The following is a 27,946-nucleotide window of genomic DNA, read 5'->3' on the forward strand; positions in this document are numbered from 1 at the left end:
TACTTTGTTAACAAACAATGGTTTATGACTGTGAGTGTCAAATTGAATATTACTTTCGTATCTTCTGCTTCTAATAAGCTGGTGACAATATTGACTGTAAGAAACAATTAATCAAAAACAACAACACAATGATCCAAAATAATAACGACACATTCGCATCAGACCTTATACCTGGAAACAAACGGAAAACAATAACATACAGAAATCAATTGAAAAAACACTAATAAAATATAACCTCATTCACAAAAAATACAGGGCAACGAGTCCATGTCTGTAAAGGTCTGATTAATTACAAATACACGGAAACGCATGTATGGAATGTCTGCAAATAATTTTTAACTTAGTTGATTAATTCATGACTGCAAACCCAATATAGTGTAATGGATTCATTAAGTTAAGGTAAATATACTTGCAATATTCACTGAGGAGATTAGTTCACTGAATTGTGTTCTCTTATAGAGAGCTTCTGTATTGAACACGAGTTCTTGTCAACAAAAAATGTGATGTGTACACCTTTCGGAGGTGAAACAAGTATATTGATAATAAAAAAAGGAAAATGCAATATTTAACAAAGTAAAGTAGCTCGTTTGACTAACAAGAATTTCTTCCAGTAGCTCTCTGCTTAGAAATAGATGAGAAATAAGACAATCAAATGAAAGGACAAATTTTACTTGTTTTTGAAAAAGCAATTTTGATATCATGACTTGTAAAGTATAATAACTGTGTAATCGCTGAGACCATACATTGCTCTATGATACTAATTTGCAATTATAATAACAAATCTTTTCATTTTATTTTTCATTTTTTGATGCCGGACAAACAGCAATAATAGTCAAGTCTCAAGACGCTTAATTGACGAATATGTAAATCTCTTTGGTAGCTTCGACTAAATTTCGTTCGTTTTGTTTAGCATTATCCTTGTATTAAATTGTTGTTGTGTAGCTAACTTGTTTAGAACCATCTTACATGAAAGACATTTTTATCTTTCTAATTTGGGAAAAGACCATACTAAAATTATACACGTTATCAATTTGAATAGGGTTATTACAAACGATATTGCAATTTATAATCAGTTTCTTTTATAATTATCGATTAAAACAACATATTTCCAACGACTGCTCACATAATATGTTTACGTTTCATTCTACGGAACAGTTATGCATGTAAGATAATTTCTTAAAATAAGCTTCAAAAGAAGTTCACACAAATACAAATTAAAACTAACCGATAAAATGCTATTGATTATTGAAAGTTTGTAAAAGCATTTATTTCTCACTATTGTCAGCTATTCAAAAAAAAGTTAAAAATATAACAAACTTATTTTCGGGAACATGCTTTTGAGAACAAATCAATGCAAAAATAATATTGGATGTGTTTGGATATACGCCTGAGGCGGCCTATGGTTACCCATAGGTACATATAGTTTGATATTTGGTTACTCATAGGTACCTATGGTTTAATATTTGTGTATAAAATATCACACCATCGGTACCTATGGGTAACCATAAACAAATAAACTATAAGTGACGAGATGTCCACCACAACAAGTACTGAAGAGTGTGACAAAAAAATCCATTGTTGTCTATAGTTCTATAAGTGACGAGATGTCCACCACAACAAGGAAGTACTAAAGAGTGTGACAAAAAATCCATTGTTGTCTATAGTTATTGAACACAGTTTCAAATAAAACAAAGATATATGCTTTGTACTAGAATCGTATAGCATATGTCAACTTTGATTTCAACAAATACATTTATTTGCGACTTTTTCATATTTGTTTTGTCTGAGACATAGATTATCGATGACTTTAAACGTGTTTTCAATTTTTGTTTTAACCTCAGATTTCGTTAGATGTTTAGTATCGCCAAGATGTTTTATTTTCAAACGCTTTGTTCTGTCTTGTTTTGTATCTGGCTTTCAATAAAAGTTTATCAAATGAAGCGTTTTCAGTGAAACAAACTCGTTTTAGTTCGGCTTAAGTCTTGAAATGGTACCACAGTGGTTGTGGATAATTGGTTTAAGGTGCAACCCCACATTCAATCTACATGAAAAGCACGACATTAAGTAATGTAAACAAATGTATACATAAGTAAACAGAAATAAATGTTTTTAATCAAAGTTGAACAATAAAGTTATATGAAAGAGCAAGATGCATGTATCAAAATGTACCATGATATTAATCACATCAGTATGGCATTTAGTTCAAGAGATTTCCAAGAATAGGAATCGGAATTCAAATAAGGACTAGGCTAAAATATAAGTCTTGTCTTGTCATGTTTTCCCTTTTAAGTCTATAGCAAATATGTTTCTGTCAATTTTATATTTGATTCTGATTTTTGTTGTGATATTTGTTTCATATTGTCTATATTAATACTAAAATCGTTATGTTAGTGTAAATAAGTTCATTTCAAATTACCAAATATATAGTCAAAAAGAAAACACATGCTTTTTCAGCTGTTAAGACTCTTCTTGACTTTTCAAATTCCAAGAAATACATCAATTTTGATAGTGATACACACAATGAAAAATACAAATATTTCAGAACTATCTAAATTATGTCTCTTCATTACGGTTTCTCTATTGCATACACGAAGGTCCCTTTTAGACATTTGATTCAGTAAATAATAACCTTATGTTATGATTTGCATTACATGACTAGAAATCTAATTGCATCTTCCCCCAGAACATTTTGTCGCAAACATTTTTCCATTTTAAATCAAAACAATCCAAGTTTTCGAGAAATTGGACAATTTAAGAAAATTATACCGATGATGTATTGTCATCAATAAAAAACTGAAACCTAGCTTGCGGGAATTAATAACGCAATGAACTAAAAAAAACTGTGTTTAGAACTTTCAAATCAACAATGATAGAAAAACCCTGACCATTATTTATCTTTCCCTAGGTAACGTTTATTCTAAATCAGAAACACTTTCATGTCGTTCTCTGAAGGATGGTTTGTAATATACATGATGTAAGTTTAACTGGAGGTGAGGTTTTCCACGTTCAAAATGTCTATTTCTGAAATAAATTCTTAATATGAAATAGAAAACTACTTCGGAGATAGGGGATCGCACTAGACAGCTGATTTTCCTCCAACACTTAAACATACATTTAATAAGCGAAGTCAACAGATGGATACGTTTTAGAACATTTTTCTAATATTAGTTAACACATTGTTTTTTTTACTTAATGGTCTTTGCTCGTCATTTGAGAGAATGCGACATAGTTGTACTATATACGACTGAATGAATATTACAACTGCTTTTTCTACAGAAGGACATTAATGTACCTAGTCAGGAATATGACAGTTGCTTTACATTTATTTGATGTGCTTTAACTGTTTTATTTTGCCACTTGATTAGGGTCTTTCCGTTTAGAATTTTCCTCAGAGTTCAGTACATTTGTGATTTTACGTTTTTTCACACCTTAATATGACATGAAAGTTAAATAAGGTACAAATAGTGCATTATGATCCGTTTTTATCTGATTTTTAAATTCTGATTTTTTTTGTCTTATTAGTTCTACTCATTACCTATTTAAACACTATCATGCAATATTTTCACCATGATACACTCCTGGTAAATCACAAATCAACTAGAATCTAAGTACGAGACGAGAGAAAGGTGTGATAACTTTTCTTTTTTATTGATCGTTTCGATGTAAAAACATACATTAATGCAAGACCTGAATAGATAAAAAAAATAGGTCGCTGTTTGTATGCGACTTAGAACTGACAAAGAAATAATAAGTCTTCGATTTGACAATGCAATACATGATATTATCTAAAAAATACGTTGGAGTTAATTAGATTTGCAATCAGTTTGTTTTTAAAAAAAATGTGTAGGTTATTCCATGCGTTACCCATTGATAGATAAATAACTATTGTTTGTCTTCAAATATAGATATATATATTCGTTTATACTTTCCATTACCCACACAATATTACGGCAGATCACAATTGTTCTCTTGCATCATATCATAGTAGCAATGAGTATATAAACCCGATAAAAACAATTACTGAATATGGAGTCTCTATTAAAGAGGAAACATAAAAGAACTTAAATTTCATTACTTCTCCTAGTGTTTTTTATTTGCATAGTTATACAATTAATCAAAACTATCTGACACAAAGCCAATAAGGAAAATTGCTATTAATTTCCCAACATATGCAAATACAGATTAAGACGGATGGGTTAATAGATGTATATTGTCGTTCAGGAGCAAAGAGTATTCGTTTTGATTTATGAATATTACGTAAACAGGAAAATATAAATCACTAAAGAATACCGTTCATTACAAGACAAAACGCGAAACACAAATGCATATGTCCTCCGAAAGACTAATTTGCAATCAACGAATAACACATTTTCAGACAATAGCCTGACTGTATGCATACATACTACATTGTGGAATTGGAACAGTTCAACGTGCATAGAAACCTTTCTCTTTTGACCATTTAGACCAAACATCCAAGAATTGTAAAAAAACAAGACGAATTAATTAATCCTGTTTTTCCAGTTTTACACATGTTAGAAACACCGAACAGATTTCAAGAATAGACTTTATGAACCGTTTGAGAATATCATCACCTTGTTCAATGCCAAAACATGGATACATGTACATGATATTGAGAAAATTTAGGACCATAGGTTTAATAAATATAAGGCAATACATATCTTGTTTTATTATACCTCAGTATGTTTTTTCTATTTAACAAAAAATAATGAAATAGTTGTGCTAACTATTTTCCTCGGCTTCGCCTCAAGCCGTAGTTGGTATCTCAGGGACAACACACTTGATATTACCCTCAGAACCAGTCAATAAGTGTATAATATTTTAACTATCAACAACAAAACAGGTACTGCCGATAAAAACCATATCAAAAAGTGTGAGTCCTACTAAGATGAAATTAACATGGTTAAGAATACTATAGGTTATTCAAAGGATTAATATGTTATCATTGATCATACTTGTAAATTCCAATTTTTAAAAATAATACAGGTACAACAAAACTGCAATACAAAATATTTGTATGAACTAAGGAATTTAGTACAGGTATTAAGGGTAATTAAATCCACGAATTATTAATTCCTAGTTATAGATATATTACGTACATTAAAATCTAAACATAACTACTAACAATGATAAAACGAACGATGTTTAGAAAGACTGGTCATGAAATATAGTTTAAACCGGTATTATGTAAAGCATTGATTAATTTCAAAAATATTATACATTCAATAAAATGAAAGATGGAAGAAGATGTTCGCTTAGCGCATACGTTAAATCTGCTGTTATGAGCATGAATCTCAGTAAGTGTTTGTCTTACATTATATCTTAACTTTGTTTTATTTTGTCATTTAGAGAAATTGGTGTTCATAGCAAGCGTTTGATTTCTGTTACTATGTCGAACTCACAATTTTATTTTCTAGCGTCCAGGGAATTTATAACTTTTCAAATTGTAACAAAATTAAGAAGTGTAGCTTACTATAAAACCAGTCTTACCGACAAAAATTCAACGTAAGAAAATTCATGTGCCAAGTATCAACCCGTTCTAAAAAATCCATTCACCACAATGGACAAAAAACACAAAAAAGATAAATACAGAGAAAAAAGGGTGTAGAAACATTGATCTAAGATATCGACAATTTACAGTTGATAAAAGGTATTGGGGAAATACTTCGACAAGACAGTAACCCAACGATAAGAATACAAAGATATATCCATTTAGGAACATAATGTTTTTCTATAATGCTAATGTCTTAATCATTAGGAGTATTTAGAAGTTGTGAATATTTTAGATAAGAAACAAACAATCATCGTCACCATTTTCCTCTGCAATATACCACTAAAAATTAAGTAAAAGACTTCAAACGAAGCATTTATGATATTCATTACTCCGAGTCGGTTTATTTTATTTCTCTGTAGCCGTCACACAAGAGTGATATAGAGCACTTACAGGGAATATGAGCCCGTATCCCCTTATAAAGCCAAAATAACTACTGGCGTATAATGATTTCAACAAAATTAATAATTATGATCTTCAGTTTTTGCTCACAGCCTCTGTGAAGTTAACCTATCAAAATGCCGGATCAGCTGGGATATTTCAATTCAGTATTATATATGGGACTGTGTCCTTAGTCTAATTTACAGAGGTTAAATACTCAATAATCATCAAAGAAAAAATAAATAACAGTAAGCATAATAAAGACAGGGAAAAATATGAGATGAATACTTACCAAGAGATCTAATGTCATATTTTCAACAGGAATTGTATGATTCAGTCGTGGGGCGTTATATCAAGAACAATTTTAGAAGAAAGAAAATGGATTAGTTGTCAAACTGAGTTTTTAACGCGATAGTTTCATTTTTATGAATTTTGTGAATTTTTCGAATGTTTCTTTTTCTGTAGTCTGAAAGTAAAGTTTTTTTTTTGTTAAAACAAAAAACATTTTTCATACAATATAATGTTAAATTGTAAATTTCTTATTCTAATTAGTCAAGTTAGTTAAGCGTGTGCTGCTCAGATCGGTACTTTTTTGTTTGCGTTGACAATATTATATTTAAGCTTCGTGCCAATCTGTGATTTCTTTGGTAGTCATGTTACATCATTTGTCTTCAACCAGAATGTTGGATAAATTAATTATACAGGAGCCTTTAAAAAAATATGACTATATAGCTTGTGCTTTTCTCATTGTTAAAGACGGTACGTATTTTCCTCTGCAAAATTGGTGCGTTTGCTAAAATAAGTTTTGTATCGAGCAAAACGCTCTGCAGTGTCGTAAACTACAGTATAGATATGTATATCGGTATTACTAAACAGAAGGAAATATGGATGCAGTTTATTTTGATCAGAATAGTACATGCTTTTATTATACGTCAGCACATATTACAACTGCAAAATACTTGAATGAATTGATAGCTCAATTTATTTATGTTGCTGACATCGTCCTTCAAAGTAATGCCAATGGACTTTGAGGTACCAAAAAAATCAATCAATCTTCTGTTGACTGTTTGAAATTATATTTTATTTGAATGTGATTGTGTGTATGATTTTTGTAACGGTAGACAGTGTGTTTCTAATGGATAGTGAACAAATTGTTTTAAGCTTAAGTAAACAGTAATTCTTCAATGCCAATGTAATCCATTATGGCAGCATTGCATAGTTAGACACAACAACATTGGTTCTTTGAAAACTTCCTGGAGTAGTTTTATGTTTTGAATCGGTATAAATGGAAGAAATCCCTCGATTAATCAGTTTTATTATGATAAAAGTCAATACCAAATGACTGAGATCTCCTTATATAGATTTGTTCACAAACCGATATCCAATGAAGTATCAATTCTCATTGCTATCGAAGGCTTATATTTTGTAGTAAAATATTCAGTTTTGACTTACTCAGCCACAGCTTCGTTGTGCTAGATATAATAAGATAAAAGAAAGTATATGCATCTATAGAAACATTTTGTCATTATTATATGTCGCTGACATTAATTGAAAATTGTGTTGTATTTCAGGTAGGACAATCAGAATAGAAATGAATTGTACGAAGAGACACGTTACGTTTATATGGGCTTTGTTGGAATGTCTATTGTTCACAGGATTAATATTTGGATGGCCGTGGTTTTTGTCAACATTACGTCGAAACAAATACTTTTTAGATCTTTGTAACGTAACATTACCCGATGATGATGTACACAAGTTTCATGATGGAGAAGGGGAAAATGCATTATTGAAACCGGGAGGAATTCCCGACTTCGACGGACAGAACGCTAAACCGCGGAAATGTCGTCGACGTACCACGACAGTAGCCACTACCGAATTTCCTGGTTCTTACTACGATTCAATGTTGAATTATACATATTTTTGTGACGAGCAAGAAGAGAAACTCGAACTTATTCATGCTGTCGTGTTTCTTGTAAGAAACGCATTAGTTTTTCCAGTTGGAATTTTCCTAGATATGTATGGAACAACAAGAACTCGGCTCCTCACCATGTAAGTGTTTTATTTCATTTCTAATTATAGAATGCAGCCTCGTGCACATGCTTTTCAGGTTTGTATTTGTGTTTGTGTCAAAATGAAAGACCAATTTTATACATTCAAAACTTACAATTCTATAAACAAATTTGAATTTTCGGTCACAGTTTGTTGTCAAGTCGAAACAGACGACAAAAATAAAACATATACAAAAGGAAAACTTCTATAACATAATGAATGTACTTTTTGGTTTGTTTGTAATATCAATTTGCTTCCGTATCACGTAAGAGTTGGGCAATAACTCTATCCTTGCAAATAGAACGTCACATAGCACTCTGTTTCAGAAGAAAAGACCCTAGTCGATTACTTTATAAAGACAAATAATTATGAACAAAGAAAACGTTTTTACATTCTCAAGATAAATATCATAAGAATATTTTCAAATCCGAGTGTCTTTAATAGAAAAACATGGTTTAGACAAATTGTTTGTGAAAATACAATCTAAACATTTACAAAACAACAGTGTGTTACCGATGTACGTCTGTTTTGGGACATGGATTAGCAAGACTTAGGACGCATTCATAAGCCCTGTCGAATCACACAATATCATCCTTTTCAGGTTCATTGGACTATCTCTTGTTTTGTTCGCTTAAATGATCTTTTTTCTTACTTGTTCGATCGAATATGATCTTCGGTTTTCTAAATTTAAAACCAATGACCAGACATAGAGAATGTTCGAACAGATATGCATAGATCACCTATTATGAAAAAATAGAATTAGTAAACATAGTCAAAAGGATACAATTAAGATTCGATTAACCGAAGGTTTTAGTTGCATAGATTTTAATGCTATTTTTACACAGAACCTTTCAAATTGATATAAAAATGTATGAGCCCGTGTCCTTACTGGTATAGTGTTGTACAGGCAATGGTTAGGCTTATAGAAAAAAAAACCTTCGAGTATTGCTTGTTTCCATTACCTTAATCTTTTGATGTCTACTTAGTGTTTTGTGAAGACTCCCGTGTTTTAATCTCTTATATATTCGGTAATAATTTTATCTGTTGTATTTAATCAATGTTTTATCCCAATTTAAATGAAGAAGGGGAGTACAAATTATTATGTCTCATGATTCTCTTTTGATTTTTATATGGGCAAGAAATCTGCAAAAAACATATTTTATGCCGGCCCGTCTGTTTTTTCCTTTGCGATATGGTAAAACTGCAAGTCACCACGCAAAAAATGTCAGGTGTCAAATCACACAAGGTACTAGCAAACAGTCGATGTGGTTTATAATTGAGTACTTGTTCTATTATCGTTTTTCCTACCTATCATTAATCCTGTAATTTTTTCAGGTTTTTGATTTTTAAACTTTTGTTATTGAAGTTACCTGCAGAACTGTTTTTGTTTATAAACACGTGTCTGACTCATAAAAATCCGTAGTCATGTAATTTTTAATGATGCAACAAAGTATTTATTGCTGTAATTCCAAACATTTTAAGTGCTTAGTAATACCTTAATCTAAATATTGTTTTATGTTAAAATGATATTTTCTAATCATAGATTGGACTTTGGATTAGTTGACAACAATTTTCATAGCGAAAAGTTAACCATTATGTTTTTACTGTATTGTTTATGCCATATTTGAATTTCTGCTGTTATTGTTGATATGGTAATAAATAAACTCATTATAGATACAAGGATTAACATTTTATATTAACGCCAGATGCGCGTTTCTTCTAGAAAAGACTCATCAGTGACGCTCGAATAAAAAAATGTTTAAAAGGCCAAAAGAAGTACGAAGTTGAAGAGCATTGAGGACCAAAAATTCCTAAAGGTTTCGCAAAAAACAGTTCGGGTAATCTATTCCTGAGGTAGAAAAGCCTTAAATTTTCAAAAGATCTAAGTTTTGTTAACCACAGACAATTTTTAATTATGAGAGAAAGGTACTGTTCTTATGATGATGATAAGGCATCATACGATTGTAGATTGATCAATGCTTTTAATTCATTTCTACATTATAACTTCACTAACTATTGATAATATAATTTTTTACAACTCATCTTGATGAAAATTTAAACATTGAAGAAACAAATTATAGACATATCTGTAAAATAAAAAAACACCTTAATTAAAAGCAAGATCAGTGTAAATTATCTGGCTCCAAAGAAGTATTCCCAATATATATGCATCCGAAATAATCTATTTTTAACGATAAGTTGGTTCGAGATACAACTATAGCAATAAAGTTGTATTAGATAATTGAAATCAATGACCATTAATAAATTGCATTATATAAAAGGCAACTCGATTCGTCCAAACAACGAGTGCCACTTTAAGACATTTAATCGTTAATTGCTTCGGGCGATTGATAGAAGAATCATACGATATCTTAATTCATGTATATAACATATAAGTTATAACGGTGAAAAAGTTATTAATGTTGTAAAACGTACGGTGGCATTACTTTATGTTTTATCACTAAAAACCCTTCACGAAAAAAACAGCAAACCTATTTAACGGAAATAGGTACCAGTGTAGGTAACGTTAGTTCTGGAATACGTATAAAATGAGACGCATACCCCATTTGCAAGAATTTCTGGAAATTGAGTTAATTTTAAACATATTGGTTTATAGTGGCTTCGGAAACAAATTTTTACAACTTTAATCTTATACTAATCCCTGTCTACTTTGCGGGTGCGAGTGCTGCGTTGTAGCGGCATTAGCCTGCTGTATTTTCAAAATGTACAAGATCTGTGATCTGTTTTGACTTCTTTTAATATATTTTATACAAAACCACAACAAAAAAACAAAATATTATTTATAATACAGTTTTATAAAAATGTATTTTTATGTAATAATGGGTCGCTTTTGAGCTATTTGGGATTATCTTTACACAATTGTTAATTCTGCGACTAATGTCTTCTTGGAAAGTCAGACTTTTTTCACTGTTTTGTTACGCCAAAATCCAACACATCAAAACCATATTGAAACTATACAGATCGTTTCTAAATGAAATGTACCCTTACTGACTTGATTCCATTTGTTCATTTGTCTATCCGTAAATTAAGTACCTTTTCTAAGCTGTGTCTTGTGTAATATTATTTATATGTTTGTCCTTTTGTTTAAGCCATGGCGTTATTAGTAATTTTTTTTTGATCTATGAGTTTGACTGTCCCTCTGGTATCTTTCGCCCCTCTTTTCGTCATTTTGTCTACCTTTTAGTACTGTTTAGAACGTACAAGCAGTTTATAGCCAGAAGTTACTTGATCCATATGGATATACTTTTTATTATTCCCACATAGCAAGTAACATATGATTTTTATAATTCTCAGATTTGCTACTGAGGAACAGTTTTTTATTTGAGATTAAACATTTTTATGTACTGAAATGCAATATACAAAAGCTATGTGCAGATTTGATACGCTGTCATGTCATTTTAAACAAAAACTTTTCATTTATATTATACCCACTGATCATGACATTTGTTATAACACACCGCTCAGCTTCTCTATTTAAAAATAATTTGATATTTGAGAAGGCACTATTAGAATTTTTATTATACCCATTCATCATTAAAGTCTTTTTTAATGTCAAATAACGAAGCTATACATTTCCCGACATTACAATCAACATCTATAAAATCTTATTTTTCCCTGATGCTTCTTCTAATATGTTCCTAGATATGCTTTCTTGTATTTTTACATCAGATATATACAATGTAGATTGGCTGATTTGTTTCGTCTGTTGACTGTAATTCATCAAAACAATGTACTTGACGACTCTTCTTATTTATTTTAAAATAATATCTTAAAAATGATTCCCTCTCCTTTTTGGGGAGATTACTATGAGATATTTGCTATACATTTCATGTTATTTTCTTACAGGTATAAAACAATGAAAATCTTTCCAAATTAGACAACTATCAAATAGACACTATTGTGAGCATCTATATGTTACCGTTCGCAAACAACAATAAGTAAAACCAATACCGTATTGTAAGATGTATATTGTGAAAACATAAAAAAACATATATTATTAAGAGACACTGAATTTTTTAAAGAAATTATCTAGTGCTTCCCAGAGAACACCATAATGTTTAATGGATAATTTGCCATATGAATTTCTCTGTAAAACCGATTGTTGATGTCAGTAATTTATATCCTTACTCATTAAAATCAAAAGATTAATATTAAAAATGTGCAAATGTAAGACTATATTGCATGTAATAATTGCGTTTAATTCTATGGTTTGGCTTGCAAAACCGCTTTGAATTCTGACTGATTGCCAGAATAAAAACCGTAAATCTAAATTTACTATATAACATGACGTACGTACTCTTAAAATTTGGATAGAAATTTAGTATTTCAGTGTCATTTGAGAATATAATTTAACTTAAACGATTTAAAATATCACGATTTGCAAATACAAACGCAAATGCACATTTTTTATTTAAAAGATATATCAAAATGTAAATGACAATTTGAAAAATGCGAAACTAAATAAAGGAACACTCAAAATATCTGAATATCAGAATCGTTATCTCGATGAGCAGAATTAGATTTAAACATGCCTTAATTAGATTAGGATTTTTATAAATGGCATATCATCGTTTTGAGACATTTGAAACGTCATTATTGTGCAAGCTGCAATACTTTATAAATGACATTAATGATCGACTGAATTGGTTAGTGTTTGACGAAGTGTCAGTTATAAGTCAACGAAAATGATTTGACATTTTACTAATTGAAGAAATGTTTTTGAAATGCATAAAAGTACAAATATAAAAGAGTCCACTGTGATTTGAAAAGAGATTGTAATCATTTAAAGTAGTTTTAGCATTTATTGAATATAGTGGAAGATGCCTATTTATAAGTTAAAAATTTATTTTCTCTTGAGACTGTTTTAGACTGTTTAAAAAAAGTGTAAGATGATACTAATGTTGAACAAATTAAACTACACAAAACCATAGCAAACAAGACAACCCCACGGAAGACAGACATACGATTGGGTAGCTGAAACATCACACGAACCCGATTGCCAACATAAGTAATGTTGAAGGTTATCTTATCGATAAGTGACAATAATATGCAAGACGCAGTAAAAAAAAGAATTTATATGCATATATAAGAAACCAATGAAGTCAACAAATAACAATAAAAAACAAGATCGGATACGTTGAGTTGAGATAAATCGGTCAACGAATTCGTGACGCGAAGGTGAAAAGTCATTCAGCGTCGATATGCACATTCGTTTGCAATTTATCTTACAACCAACGAAAACAATGATTGATAGAAGAGACAGATAGTCAGACTATTGTGTTATTTTACACGAACAACATTTTAAGATAAGGTGTTACATTTTACTTTCACTTTCATTTCACGTTGTACTGTAACATATGTTTCCTTTTAAAATAAATATACATTTAAGTGGTAGTTATTAAGTTATTTAAAGGTCAGTAAGAAATGCATTCAACTATATGCATTGAATATTTTAGCAACCTAGACAGTAAATTGAATTACTTGGTCATCACGGCGACATGCATATTCCCCAATACAATTCATGACATTTTAAATGTCAATTTGTGCACATGGGATATTTGAAATTTCATAGAATATGTTGTTACAGCGGTTATATCTTGAAATGCAATTACGGAGCAATTGATCCAGTAAGAGTTTAATAAAGTGTCGTTTATCTTATTACAAATTGTGACATTATTCTGACAATTTTAGTTTTCATGAAATTAGTTTGAAAAAGTAATAAAATAAGATAATCATATTAAACAAAACTGCATCCGTTTGAAACGAAAAGAACACACACAGACATACAATCTACATATTTTGCTGATATTCCCAACAACACATGGTTTAACGCGTTTATGCTGAAAACGAAAAGAGGATTCCCTCACATATAAATGAAGACATAAGTAGAAAGATATACGAAAAGGTAATAAGCTCTCAGTGTATTACCATATAAGATTCATTACTATAGATTAGCAGGAAAGAGAAACCGTGCACAAAGTCAAGAGCAAGTTTGTACAATGTTGTTATGTTTGTCATACAAACCGATTATTTGCTCGTCTGATCAATCATTTTTTGAGATAGGTTGCACTCGATACATGTAGAAATATAACCCCAAAAACCAAATAGTTTCAAAGTGACATGTTATCCATATTAGTTATACATGTCATATTGTATTGGAACTGATTTTTACTCGACATCCATAAGTATCAATTATATTTCTAACATGTTATATCATACCAAAAAGATAACACACAGAACGGTTATGTCAGAACAAAACAGTACTTAAATGTAGTTAATGGCCTTCTTCAGTTTACGAGGACGCAGTTGTAAACTGTGGGCGAGAAAGAAGATAATTACGAAACTGTTTGTGCAAACAATTTTTTCTCTCTGAAAAATGAAATGGAAAAGCTTTCAAAATTTTGAATTTCTGCACATAATTTAAACAGTGAAAATATAAAGTTGATTGTTTTTTATTTGCAAGTATATGATTTTTAAATTGGATTTTGCCACTCTTGTTTACTTTCGTGATACGGAATTCATTATCTTATATATGTAAATATAAGAATCAGTTATTATCCCTATTCTAATATCTAACAGATACAAGTCGGTTTTGATCGCTACTGATTTGTATACGTTCAATTCTCATAAAAAATTGAAATGTCGACAACATACTTTACCATTATGAACAAATAAGGTCATCATATGGTCAAGACCAGAAAACCACATTACAAAGTCGATAATGAATTTGTAGTAAACGGTTATCAATCCACCTTTTGTCCAGGTGATCAATTCCGAATAAAATAACGGTAAAGAATTGATGCCTGCGATAGCGTGCACTGAATATAGAAAAGACACGCCATAAAGACACCCAACTGTTTTCTTCGTGACAAGTTATCCAAATAAGAATATTGTCTTTTAACCCGGCAACCATATTTTACTATTATAGCCCTAACATCAAACTATGGAATATACAAGAATGCTCTTCGATATCAAAAGTGTGAATCATCAAATTCTAGATATGAGCAAAGTTATTACATGGAAATGTCAAGACCTAGATGTTAAAAAGAATCCAAATTATCATCATTAATATACAATAAATTAGAAACAGTATATACATGTCATTAACGATGCTCTTTGATCCTATTGTAAAAAGTTGATAAATAGGAGAAATATGATTAATATCTCTTTAATAATCATTAAAGAAATATATGAATGTTGTTAATATTTAAATATAAAATTTTAAAGCCTATAAGTAAAAAATCAAAACAAAATGACCCCCCGAGTAAATTCAAAACGGAACGTTCCTTATCAAATTGCAAAATCAAAAGCTCAAACACATCACACTTATGTAGAGATTAATAGAAAAATTTCTGGTATTAAAAAAACGACCTTCTTTTACTCGCTTAACAGTTTGTGCTCGTATATGCCTACAAGGAAGCTTACAACTGGGTAATTTGATGAACGCTTATATTTTACTGAATTTCTTAAGAATGGAATAAACGCCTACAGATTCAGGTCCGTGCTATCCACAGAGACTCAAACAGTGAACAACATAGCATTATTGTGAAGGTATCCTCTTAAGATTTGCAGGTCATTACTATACGCGAATCTGTTACCTAAACTACACAACAACAAAAAATCTATTTGGTTCATTGCTGTACTATTTATCAGGCCGTTTATTTTAAGTTTTAATTATTATTTATTTGTCATGTAAGGTCATTTTATAGTTTATTTTAAAACCCATAAGGTTGTGTTTATTACCAAAGGCCGTACATTGACCTATGTTCGTTGGTTTATATCTTCGTCATTTTGTATCTCGTGAATAGGCTTTTCATTGTCAACGTTATTACATCTCCTTCACTTTTTATGCTATTTGTTCATTGGATGTTGAATATTGAATGATAAACTGATCGTGATACGTAATGGAAATGATCAGTTTTAAACAATGAGACATAAAAAGATAATTAAGGATCCAATACTAGTCTTTTATTGTTGTACATGTGACAAGCTTTCTATATAAAAATGGAATACGAAACAAATCACTATATTAAGGGTTTTAGAACATCAGTTGTTCGACCCGCTAGTCAAATGCGTGTTGTTAAAATATACCTTTTCACTCTTTAGGTATTTGGGAAAATGTTGTTTGTGCTGTATTTAGACCCTTTTACAACGAAAATTGTTTTACATGCACACGTATAAAAATTGCGTTTTTTATCTAACGCAATCATAGAATTGAACGTTGTTTTCAATTTTGACTTGTTTATTCATACATACATATTTCTTTTTTGATTTTGTTAATCCTCACATGATTCGATCTCATGTTATTAGGATATCGATACAACATTACCTGCACATTGTCGAGCGCTCTAGACTACACGGATACCTTGCTTGAACTTAACCGGTAGCCTAGTGTTAATTTTCCTCGTCAGCACAATGTAAATTTGTAACACAGTACCTGATATATTAGGCGTGAAGATGGAATTGATTACAGAATAACTAAGTATCTGTCCTTTAGGACTATAAGATACAGTCATAGAAAAACAATGAAAACGAATGGCTTATTTTATGACAAAATAATTGAAGAAATCGGAATATAATGAAACAACGACAACCAATGAACATTTAATCACTTCTGCTGGTTACAGAAAAGACTTGGTTAAGCTGGGGTCACACATTCACGATTTTTACTGCCGTCATTGACAGGACCATTCCCGATTAAAATTTATCAAAAGTCTGATCAAGATCCTATGAATCGTGGATGTAAATTCAAACTTTAAAAACTTAATCACGACAACAATCAGATATTGTTCAGGAAGCGTCGATATTTAACCGTTTCCAAGCGAATGTATCCCAATAATCCAGTTCTCAATCCGCTTCTAATCCGATTTTAATCTTTCGCCAGGTAAAATTCGACCGAGTCTGTCACGACTGCGTCTCGATTCTCGAATATAATCCGACAGAGATCAGATAGTGACAAGACAGTGAACCGACGCTGACGGAAGTTATCCGTTCGAACAAATTTCTCCAGATCATTCCCGTTCCACAGGACACCGTCCCGAATACACAGAACATTGTTAGGAATTCGATCCGATACAGCAGAATCTGTCACGACATAGGCACGATTGTAATACGACTAGACAAAATCGGCTGAGGTTCCCCGAATGTTAAGGGACGCACATAACTGTCGGGGTGCTTTGCCAAACTATTCGGACCCTTCTCGACCAGTAGGAATCTGTTACGAACTAAAACGACTGCGTTCAGACAATAATAGGACATTCCAGATAATTGAGGATATTAATGCGACTTTTTCACTTATCGTGTCGTATCGCTGTCTGATCTCAAACGGGAGTAATAATCGGCAATGTGTGAACCCCGCATTACACAAGTTGATGAAAAGCAGGTGATCTAATTACCATAATATCCTGTTATTGTAACAACTATACAGAAGGGCAATACGTACATGTACGTGACATAATGTGTGGAAGTTCTCACCATATAGATAAATGTAATTATCAATGCTATATATGTAGTGTATCAATATGATTTATTAATCACCTATTACCGGAAGATAGATATCATATATTCGTATTTGATAACCTCACTTAGAACACAGATTATATAAGGTTCATTATCTCTTCATACATCCTCGCTTTTACGAAATATATAACATCAAAACCACGATGGTACACTGAACTGCGATTGTCACACTTAAGAGAAAATGGAGGATGTTGTTAAAACAATAGAGGGTTGTTTTTCTACACATACGATTTCCTATGGTCAGAGGGTTGTTTTTTACACATACGATTAACCGTGGCATACTCTTAATATATTCGGGTCAACAGACAGACTTTCCGTATTATAATGTAAATGTTAACGAGCAACGCACGAGAGAAACAAAGTAACAATACATATTACCGTTGAAAAATAAAAAAAATGACCACCTCTCATTTAGTATGCACTTGCAACAAAGGAACTACATAAACAAATAATAGATGTAAATGTGCATACTCACTATCAAAATACAATTTGCTTTCCGTGGTCATTGGACATCTGTTTATTTAACCGGCAATCAATCGTTGCTTAGACAGACGCACACCAGGGGACAGATCACCGCACTTCAACGTCCCAATCACACCTACATATATATCATGTATAAGGATGACAATTCAAAATAGTAGAAATAGTAGTATTTGTATTTTAAAGAAAAACATATATTTTTTTTTGAGGATTTCCACCTATTTCCACCTGTTGCATCATTTTATGTTGGAAAACTATAAACCAAAAACTAGGATCGGCTTCTTTTTTTCACTTTATTTTATAACAAATAGAGGTTGGACAGGCACTGAACAGTAAATGTGTACATGTTTTACCTACGGATGTATAGTACGAAATAATAAAAATATCAAACTCCAAGGAAAAATCAAAACCGGAGAGCCTTTTCAAATAGCAAAATGAAAATCTAAAACACTTCAAACGAGCGAATAAACTCATCATAGATACCAGGATAAAATTTTATATTTAAGCCAACTGTTACATTCTTGGACAGTCGCATGCAATAATTGTATGTTAATATATCAATTATCATTCAGCTGTTACCTTAAGGTAACTAATTTTATATACTCGTGTTTGATTATTGTTCACCTGGAACATGGGCTTTATCAAGTCAGGAATATGACAGTTCTTGTCCATTCGTTTTTGATGCGTTTTGTTATTTGATTTTGTCATGTGATTATGGACTTTCCCAATTGATCTTCCTCTAAGTTCAGTATTTTTGTGATTTTACTTTTTATCAGATTTTCTATCATTTCAATTTGTCAATAGTCTTAGATATTTTGAAAACGTTGACCTTTAATAGCTTATTTTGTGGGGAAATCTCTGAAAAACAAACAATCTTTGCTTAGAAAATTAAATCGAATTTATATCAAAGATGTTTGATACAAACTTACAAAACCTTTGAACAGACTTATTAAGAAGGGATATAATTACGATACTGTTGTCAAGTCATTAAAGATTGCATATTTTGGCGTTAATATTGAGTCACTGATAAGGTCTTTGCATCGGAACTAAACACATTTATTCTAAAAACAGTTGTTGGCATGACACATGTTATGTTCTTCTCATATATGTTATGATGGTATGATACTAAACCCCTAACGGAAGGATTGTGCCTGATGTTCATATGATGAAATCATAATCTTTCAGTCAGTTTAATTGAAGTCTGGAGCTGGCATGTCAGTTAACTGCTAGTAGTATGTTGTTATTTATGTATTATTGTCCTTTTGTTTAATTTTTTTGGTTACATCTTCTGACATCAGACTTGGATTTCTCTTGAACTGAATTTTAATGTGCGTATTGTTATGCGTTTACTTTTCTACATTGGTTAGAGGTATAGGGGGAGGGTTGAGATCTCACAAACATGTATAACCCCGCCGCATTTTTGCGCCTGTCCCAAGTCAGGAGCCTCTGGCCTTTGTTAGTCTTGTATTATTTTAATTTTAGTTTCTTGTGTACAATTTGGAAATTAGTATGGCGTTCATTATCACTGGACTAGTATATATTTGTTTAGGGCCAGCTGAAGGACGCCTCCGGGTGCGGGAATTTCTCGCTACATTGAAGACCTGTTGGTGACCCTCTGCTGTTGTTTTTTATTTGGTCGGGTTGTTGTCTCTTTGACACATTCCCCATTTCCATTCTCAATTTTACATATGTGTTCTATATGCACTGACGCTTGACAAGAACTTAAGCAACTACAAAAAAAAAGAAAAAGCGCTCCATATGAAAAATCAAAATAAAAAAATAGACAATCAACAAATCATAATGTTTTCAGATATAATAAATGTAACTATAACATATCGATTATAAATAAGTATTTATTACCTTAGAAAAATAGTACGAGAATTCATCTATCGCATTCATATTTCTCGAAACCAGTCATAATACAAAAGTTGTCTCCTATAGCTGTATTCGACTCTTTTGTAACAGTCATTATCGTTACAAAATGAAAACAGCAAATAGAAAATCGTGTTCCAAATTCTACACAAAAAGCAAATGAATAAAAAAAACGAGCCTAAACTAACCAATCTGTAAGTGTAGTATATTTTGAAAGAATGATACAGAACATTTTTATAAAAATTCCCCAAAATATCGAAATCGAAGGTAAATAAAAAAGGGAAGTCCATATAAACTAATGAAATCAAATATTATCAATCGACGGAACGAGTTCAAAATAATATTTCTTACAGGGTACAGGCATTATCCAATTGAAAGACACTAGTGGGTCAAACTAAGATTTATAGTAAGTTTTACTTCCACTTCCAAATCGCATTTCGGCGTGAGCTTAGGCTTCGTTTTGAAAGCCGTATGTTGACCTATAATTATAACCTTGATTAAATTTTGACTTGGAAAGATATTTGTCTCATTGGCACATTAACACATCTTCTCATTGAATCATATATAATCGGTAAACGTGACAATGATTGGATACTTAATTTATGATTGCACATGTTTTAATAATAAATAACATCAACCTTTGAAACAAGCAATGTGTTTCACTGACAGCCATAGAGATATTCGATTAGATGTGTTTCTCTGGATTGACAAAAGGAGAATGAACAGAAAATGTAATGCAAAACTGGAATAGGAAAATATTTTACAAACCTAAATGGAGTTCGCTTATAAAAAATATAATGAATGATTTATACTCAACAGCCCAGAAGTCAACATTTCGGTGTTGACATGAATATCAATTATGTGGTCATTTTTTATAAAATTCCTGTTTACAAAACTTTAAATTTTTCGACAAACTAAGGATTTTCTTATCCTAGGCATAGATTACCGAGGGTATCACCAGCCGAGTATTCAACATTTCGGTGTTGACATGAATATCAATTATGTGGTAATTTTTATAAATTTCCTGTTTACAGAACTTTAAATTTTCGAAAAACTAAGGATTTTCTTATCCCAGTCATAGATTACCTTAGCCGTATTTGGCACAACTTTTTGGAATTTCGGATCCTCAATGCTCTTCAACTTTGTACTTGTTTGCCTTTATAAATATTTTGATATGAGCGTCACTGATGAGTCTTATGTAGACGAAACACGCGTCTGGCGTATTAAATTATAATCCAGGTACATTTTGTACCTTTGATAACTACTAACACCACTGGGTCGATGCCACTACGTTTCGTCCCCGAAGTTATCAGCAGTCCAGTAGTCAAAGTTTCGGTATTGACAGGATTATCAGTTATGTGGTCATTTTTATAAATTTCCTGTTTACAAAACTTTAATTTTTTCGAAAAACTAAGGATTTTCTTATCCCAAGCATAGATTACCTTAGCCGTATTTGGCACAACTTTTTGGAATTTTGAATCCTCAATGCTCTTCAAATTTGTGCTTGTTTGGCTTTATAAATATTTTGATATGAGCGTCACTGAGTCTTATGTAGATGAAACGCACGTCTGTCGTACTAAATTATAATCCTGGTACCTTTGATAACTAATTATAATGTTTTTCCTCTTTAAGAATATTTTTTGCACGTTGAACTGTTAGTTAAACAACGAATAACATGAATAAAGTATTCATATTTTATCAATATATCGTGACTGTGCTTATCAATTGTAAACTACAATTTCAATGTAGTTGTGGATAATTTATCGTGTCTTTTCAGAATGCTAAATAACATTTCTTACAATTTTAATATCAACCATTTATTTGATTTCCCAGACTTGATATATCATTGACACAGCTTATCAAATTGCATCTGTCATTTTAGTCTTGTAGTGGTAAGGTCTGCCAAAATCAATAATTTGACATTCAATACTGTAATTCATGTGCATCCAGTTTCTCAACTTATTTTAAAATGTTCGTACAATTATTTTTCGAGTGTGCCATAACACAAGTACATTTTCTTTTACCGCTTAGCACAAATCAGGCCGTTGATTTATTATGTTTGACTTGGTTTACATTTATGCATTTCGTTGTTTTTAATAATTTACTATACTGGACAAGTTTTAATCAATGTTGAAGGTCATATCATTTGATCTCTGATTTATAGTTGTCTCATTGGCAACCATGCTACATCTCCTTATCTTTATACGAGAGTTGTGCATGTAATATAAAATATTAAATGATAAAATGATTACGTTAAGTATTTGAAATGATCAATTTTCCAAAGTTTCTAGATATGAGTTTAAAGTGCTGCACGCATATAACGCTTTGAGAGAGGAGGAATAAAAAACATAAATGTGAAGGTTATGACGATGGAATGAACCTACAAGGACGCACTTTAATGGGAAACTTTATAAGTTGTTATAAATTGTGTTTCCTTCTTTGACATATTAATTTTTTGTCACCTTGACATTTTGATTATGCTCCAAACCCAACATTCAAGTTTGTCAATATTGCGTGATTTGGTATGTCAATTGCATTCTTCTATTTCAATATAAATGAGGATAATGATATCGTGTCTTATCGGAACGTTTAAGACATTTTTCACAACTTTATTATCAACCATGTATTTCTGTAACCAAAATATTTAAATATTACTAAAAATGTTGTACTGATTTTTCATCGTTTATTAATTTTCCTTTATTTGAAATAAAACATTTACTGATATTTTGGGTTATAATCACTAACAAAATAAATCATTGTAACCGTGTAATATTAGTAATATCTTTAAAAGAAAAGACCTGGTTATATCCTCTTTAGATCCACAAATTTAGATCTTTCAAAAATTTGTAAGAATATATTTTTAGGCTGTTTATTGAAACGAAGAATACTATTGCTTCAAAAATATTGGTTTAAAAAAAATACATTCATCTGGTACATAATTACTGAAATCGACAACCTTTTAACCATTTTGATAATTTATACTTGTTCTGGTCATAAATGGAAGTTACCGCACTTGATAAATATATATTTATTGTACTTAGTAATATAACATGACATCTTTGAAGGTTGAGACTGAACACGGAAGCAGAAATTACCATTAGATGAAAAACAACTGAAAAGTCACGATGAATTGCATATTTGATTAATTTGCATATTTGAGATTGAATTTGAGCATCTTTATTGGACTCATCATATCAATTTATTTTTGAATGAAGTAGACACCTAAGTGTTTTAATTTGCAGAAAATATTTTATCAGTTGTACATCAGAATAAGGCCAAAATTTGACTTTCCATTTCTTCTCCTTTCAACAAAGACTTTTAAAACTTTATTAAATTTTTACATCTCTAACAAGGTTTTGCAATTCATATTTTGGAGTCAATATGAGTTGATTGTTTTTGGGGATCATTTTCATGTTTATTTTAGACCATTGTTTGTGATACAAAATAAGCAATCTGCTAGCTGACCATGTGAGTATGTGCTCATGTTATTTTCATGATTAGACTCAGCTGTATTATCCTGCACATAATGCTCCCTAGACGAACATCTTATCATTGTGAACAATTGTTACTTACAAAGATTTAAATGTATAAGAAGGCTTCGTTTTTCGTCCTTAAAGAATATGATGTGTATTTTTCTCGCTGAAATGTTTAAATAATCTGTACATAAATTCGAAAAACTGGATACGGAATGTTCTCAATAAATTTGGATACAATTGAAATAAGAAGCTTACACTTGTAGAACTTATATTTCGGTCGAACGACATGCCTTACAAAGTTGCCTTTGATATATAAATTATATAAAACTTCAAAGTTCCGTCACTTTTACAGGTCTTGACACATATTGACAAGGTATCTATATGAATTCATACATAACTGATTTGTATATATAAAAAAAAAATCAGTTTTGATCGTTAAAGCTTTGTTCCCTTCTTTCAACCGTTGGATTATACACTACGTGATATGTAGCATTAATAGCATTCATTCTTACTGCTGTTCGCTGTTCCTTAATTTAAAATCACTTCATTTGAAAGTTAATTTACATAAAAAATATCTTAGTGGAGAGAAAATGTCATTGCAGATCAAAATTAAAATTGTCAAATGAGCAAGCTAACAATAACAATTTTTAGTTAGAGTTGACTATTAGACACCTGTTTATGTATGCAAAATTGTATAAACATCATCTTTGTGAATATAAGAATAAATGTTTATTGGACATCTAGACTTTCTGTTTTGAATTTTCTAAAAAGTTCGGCATTTTTGGTATTTGACGTTTTGCGAGAGATAAGTTTAGAATACATGTATAATTATCAATTTACATGTAAGTATGATTTGATAACGATATATAAGTGATCATACTGAACCATTGATATTTCCCTATAGTTTTGGCTTAAGCTCTACCCTTTCATCAATTGACATTTGAAACATGGCTGTTGTTATCAACCAAATCATTGACACGCTGTTCTTTTATCTATATCTCTTTGTATATAGTACACATTTCTCAACAGTGGATAAATTAATCAACTTACTAAATTGACACGCTGTTTGATCTATTTCTATACACTGTACACATAACTCAACATTGGAAAAATTAATCAAAACTTATAAAATACTTCACAAATATTGAGCATGTTTAACACAATTCTCCAAATCCCTATTGTAATTTGTAATGTTGTTATTTACATGCTAAAAGGAACAAGAATCGAGTCACTTAACAATAATATGGTGATGGCTATAGACTTAGTAGAAAAGTTGTCACTCACTCTGCCAGTATTTATTAATCAAGCAACATGTGTCGTCTCTGGAGCCCGAAATAGTTTTGTATATTACGCAACTGCAATAATGAGGTTTTTTTTATGATCGCTTCCAACAAATTTGTGATATTAATTTCTATAAATTAGAGCCATGAAAAGTTACAATCAGATTTTATGTCTTTTTGTGAATAGATATGAAATAAAATTATTATGTATACACGCAAGGCGTCCATTTTTGTCGCAATGGTTTACACATTATTTGTAAATGGTGCCAAGGGAGAGCCGAACATTTAGTCCCATAAAATTTTCTCCTAGGAGCGGAGATCGAACCAGAAACCTTTGTGTTAGCAGCCTGATGCACTATCCCCTACACCACAGCTCTCCTACTACTTAAAAGAAACGAAAATTTCACCTTTTTATTGCAAAGTTAGCTTCATGACTAATGTCATATTTTTAAAAAGGTATCAAATATTTTTCTGTGATCTGTTTTGCCTTCTTTTAATATATTTTATACAAAACTACAACAAAATGCAAAATATTATTTTCTAATACCGTTTTATACAAATGTATGTTTATGTCATACTGGGTAGCTTTTTAGCTTTTTGGGATTATCTTCACACTATTATTATTAATTCTGCGACTAATGTTTTCTTGGAAGTCAGACTTTTTTCACAGGATTGTTACGCCAATATCCAACACATCAAAACCATACTGAAACTATACAGATCGTTTCTAAATGAAATATACCCTTACTGACTAGATAATACTTATTGGTGATTCCATTTGTTCATTTGTCTATCAGTAAATTCAGTACTTTTTCTATGTTGTGTCTTGTGTAATATTATTTGTATGTTTGTCCTTTTTTTTTAGCCAAGACGTTATCAGTAAATTTTCGATCTATGAGTTTGACTGTCCCTCTGGTATCTTTCGCCCCTCTTTTCGTCCTTTTTGTCTACCTTTTAGTACTGTTTAGAACGTGCAAGCGATTTATAGCCAGAAGTTACTTGATCCGTATGGATATACTTTTTATTATTCCCACATAGCAAGCAACATATAATTTTAATATACTTCTCAGCTTTGCTACTGAGGAACAGCTTTTTATTTGAGATTAAACTCTTTTATGAAATGCAATTTACAAAAGCTATGTTCAGATTTGGTACGCTGTCATGTCATTGTTAACAAAAACTTTTCATTTATATTATACCTACTGATCATGACATTTGTTATAACACACCTCTCAGCTTCTCTATTTAGAAATAATTTGATATTTGAGCAGGAACTATAGGACTTTTATCATATCCATTCATCATTAAAGTCTTTTTTTTATGTCAAATAACGAAGCTATACATTTCCGACATTACAATCAACATCATAAAATCTGATTTTCACTGATGGTTCTTCACCTGTAAAATATGTTTTTAGATATGCTTTCTTGTATTTTTACTTCACGATGTAAACAAAACACGCGTCTGACGTATTAAATTAAAAGCCTGGTACCGTTTCACACCACTGGGTCGATGCCACTGGTGGAAGACGTTTCGTGTCAGAGGAAAAAACCAGCCCAGTAGTCTACACTTCGGTGTTGACATGAATATCAATTATACGGTGTTTTCTTTTTATAAATTTCCTGTTTTACAAAAGTATGATTGTTTTTCAAAATACTTAGGTATAAATTACCTTAGCCATTATTGGCACACCTTTTTGCAATTTCGGGTCTGAATGCTCATCAACGTTGTACTTGTTTGGCTTTATAAATATTTTGATCTGAGCGTCACTGACGAGCTACGCGTCTTGTGCATTAAATTGTAAGCCTGGCAGCTTTGATACTTCAGTTATATAGATTGGCTGATTTGTTTCTTCAGTTAACTGTAGTTTATCAAAACAATGTCCTCGAAAACTCTACTTTGAATTTTTTTTTTTATTTTTAATCTTTTTTAATAATATTTTGACGATTATTACCTCTCCTTTTTTTGAGATTACTATGAGGTATTTGCTATGCATTTCAGCCATGTTTTTTTGTACAGGTATAAAACAATGAAAAATGTTCCCGTTTTAGACAACTATCATATTGACAAGATTGTGAGCATCTACATGTAACCGTTTGCAATCAACAATAAGCAAAACCAATACCGTATCGTAAGATGTATAATGTAAAGACATAAAAAAAAGTGTATGTAGATGATAGTATATACAGTAAAAGTAAGGCTTAACACAATAAAAACCTCGTGTCAGTATTAAGGCCAAAGCGACGTTAATTTTTGAAATGCGCTCCTGGTGCCAATGTTTTTTTTATTAAGAGACAGTTAATTGTTTAAGAAATTATCTAGAGTTTTCCAGAGAACACCAAAATGTTAAGTGGATAATTAGTCATTTAAAATTCTTTGTAAAACAGATGTTGATGTCAGTAATTTATATCCGTACTCATTAAAATCAAAAGATTAATAAAATTGTGTAAATCGTAGAATAGATTGTAATAATTGCTTTTAATTCTATAGTTTTGCTGGCAAAAAAGCTTTAAATTCTGACTGATTAACTGAATAATAACCGTACAAAAATTTTAATTTACTCTATAACATGACGTAGTCTTAAAATTTGGATAGAGGTTTAGTATTTCAGTGTCATTTAAGTATATAATTTAACTTAAATATTTGAAATATCACGATTTGGAAATACAGACGCAAATGCACAATTTTTGTTTAAAAGTTATATGAAAATGTAAATGACAATTTGAAAAATGCGAAACCAAATAAAGGTACACTCAAAATATCTGAATATCAAGATCGTTATCTCGATGAGCAGAATTAGATTTAAACATGCCTTAATAAGATTACGGTTTTTATAAATGGCATATTATCGTTTTGAGACATTGGAAACGTCATTATTGTGCAAGCTGCAATACTTTATAAATGACATAAATGATCGACTGAATTGGTTAGTGTTTGACGAAGTGTCAGTTATAAGTCAACGAAAATGATTTGACATTTCACTTATTGAAGAAATGTTTTTGAAATGCATAAAAGTACAAATAAAAAGGAGTCCACTGTGATTTGAAAAGGGATTGTAATCATTTAAAGTAGTTATGTTAACATACAATTTTAGCATTTATTGAATATAGTGGAAGATAAAATTGAGAATGGAAATGGGGAATGTGTCAAAGAGACAACAAACCGACCATAGAAAAAACAACAACAGAAGGTCACTAACAGGTCTTCAATGTAGCGAGACATTCCCGCACCCTGATGCCTATATATAAATTAAAAATTCATTTTCTCTCGAGACTGTTTTAGACTGGTTTAAAAAAATG

The 27,946-nt window shown here is 31.0% G+C and overlaps 1 protein-coding gene across 1 annotated transcript in view; it reads left to right on the top strand.

Moving 5' to 3' along the window:
- The window catches only part of LOC139528690 (equilibrative nucleobase transporter 1-like), a 182,645-nt gene that overhangs the window by 105,162 nt on the left and 49,537 nt on the right, over window positions 1-27,946 (top strand). Inside the window, exon 2 of the mRNA XM_071324810.1 lies at window positions 7,522-7,999. Within this exon, the coding sequence (XP_071180911.1) occupies window positions 7,522-7,999 (478 nt within the window). The remainder of the gene's footprint in view (window positions 1-7,521; window positions 8,000-27,946) is intronic.

The sequence above is a fragment of the Mytilus edulis genome, chromosome 6 (assembly GCF_963676685.1).
Source record: "Mytilus edulis chromosome 6, xbMytEdul2.2, whole genome shotgun sequence".
Taxonomy (NCBI): domain Eukaryota; kingdom Metazoa; phylum Mollusca; class Bivalvia; order Mytilida; family Mytilidae; genus Mytilus; species Mytilus edulis.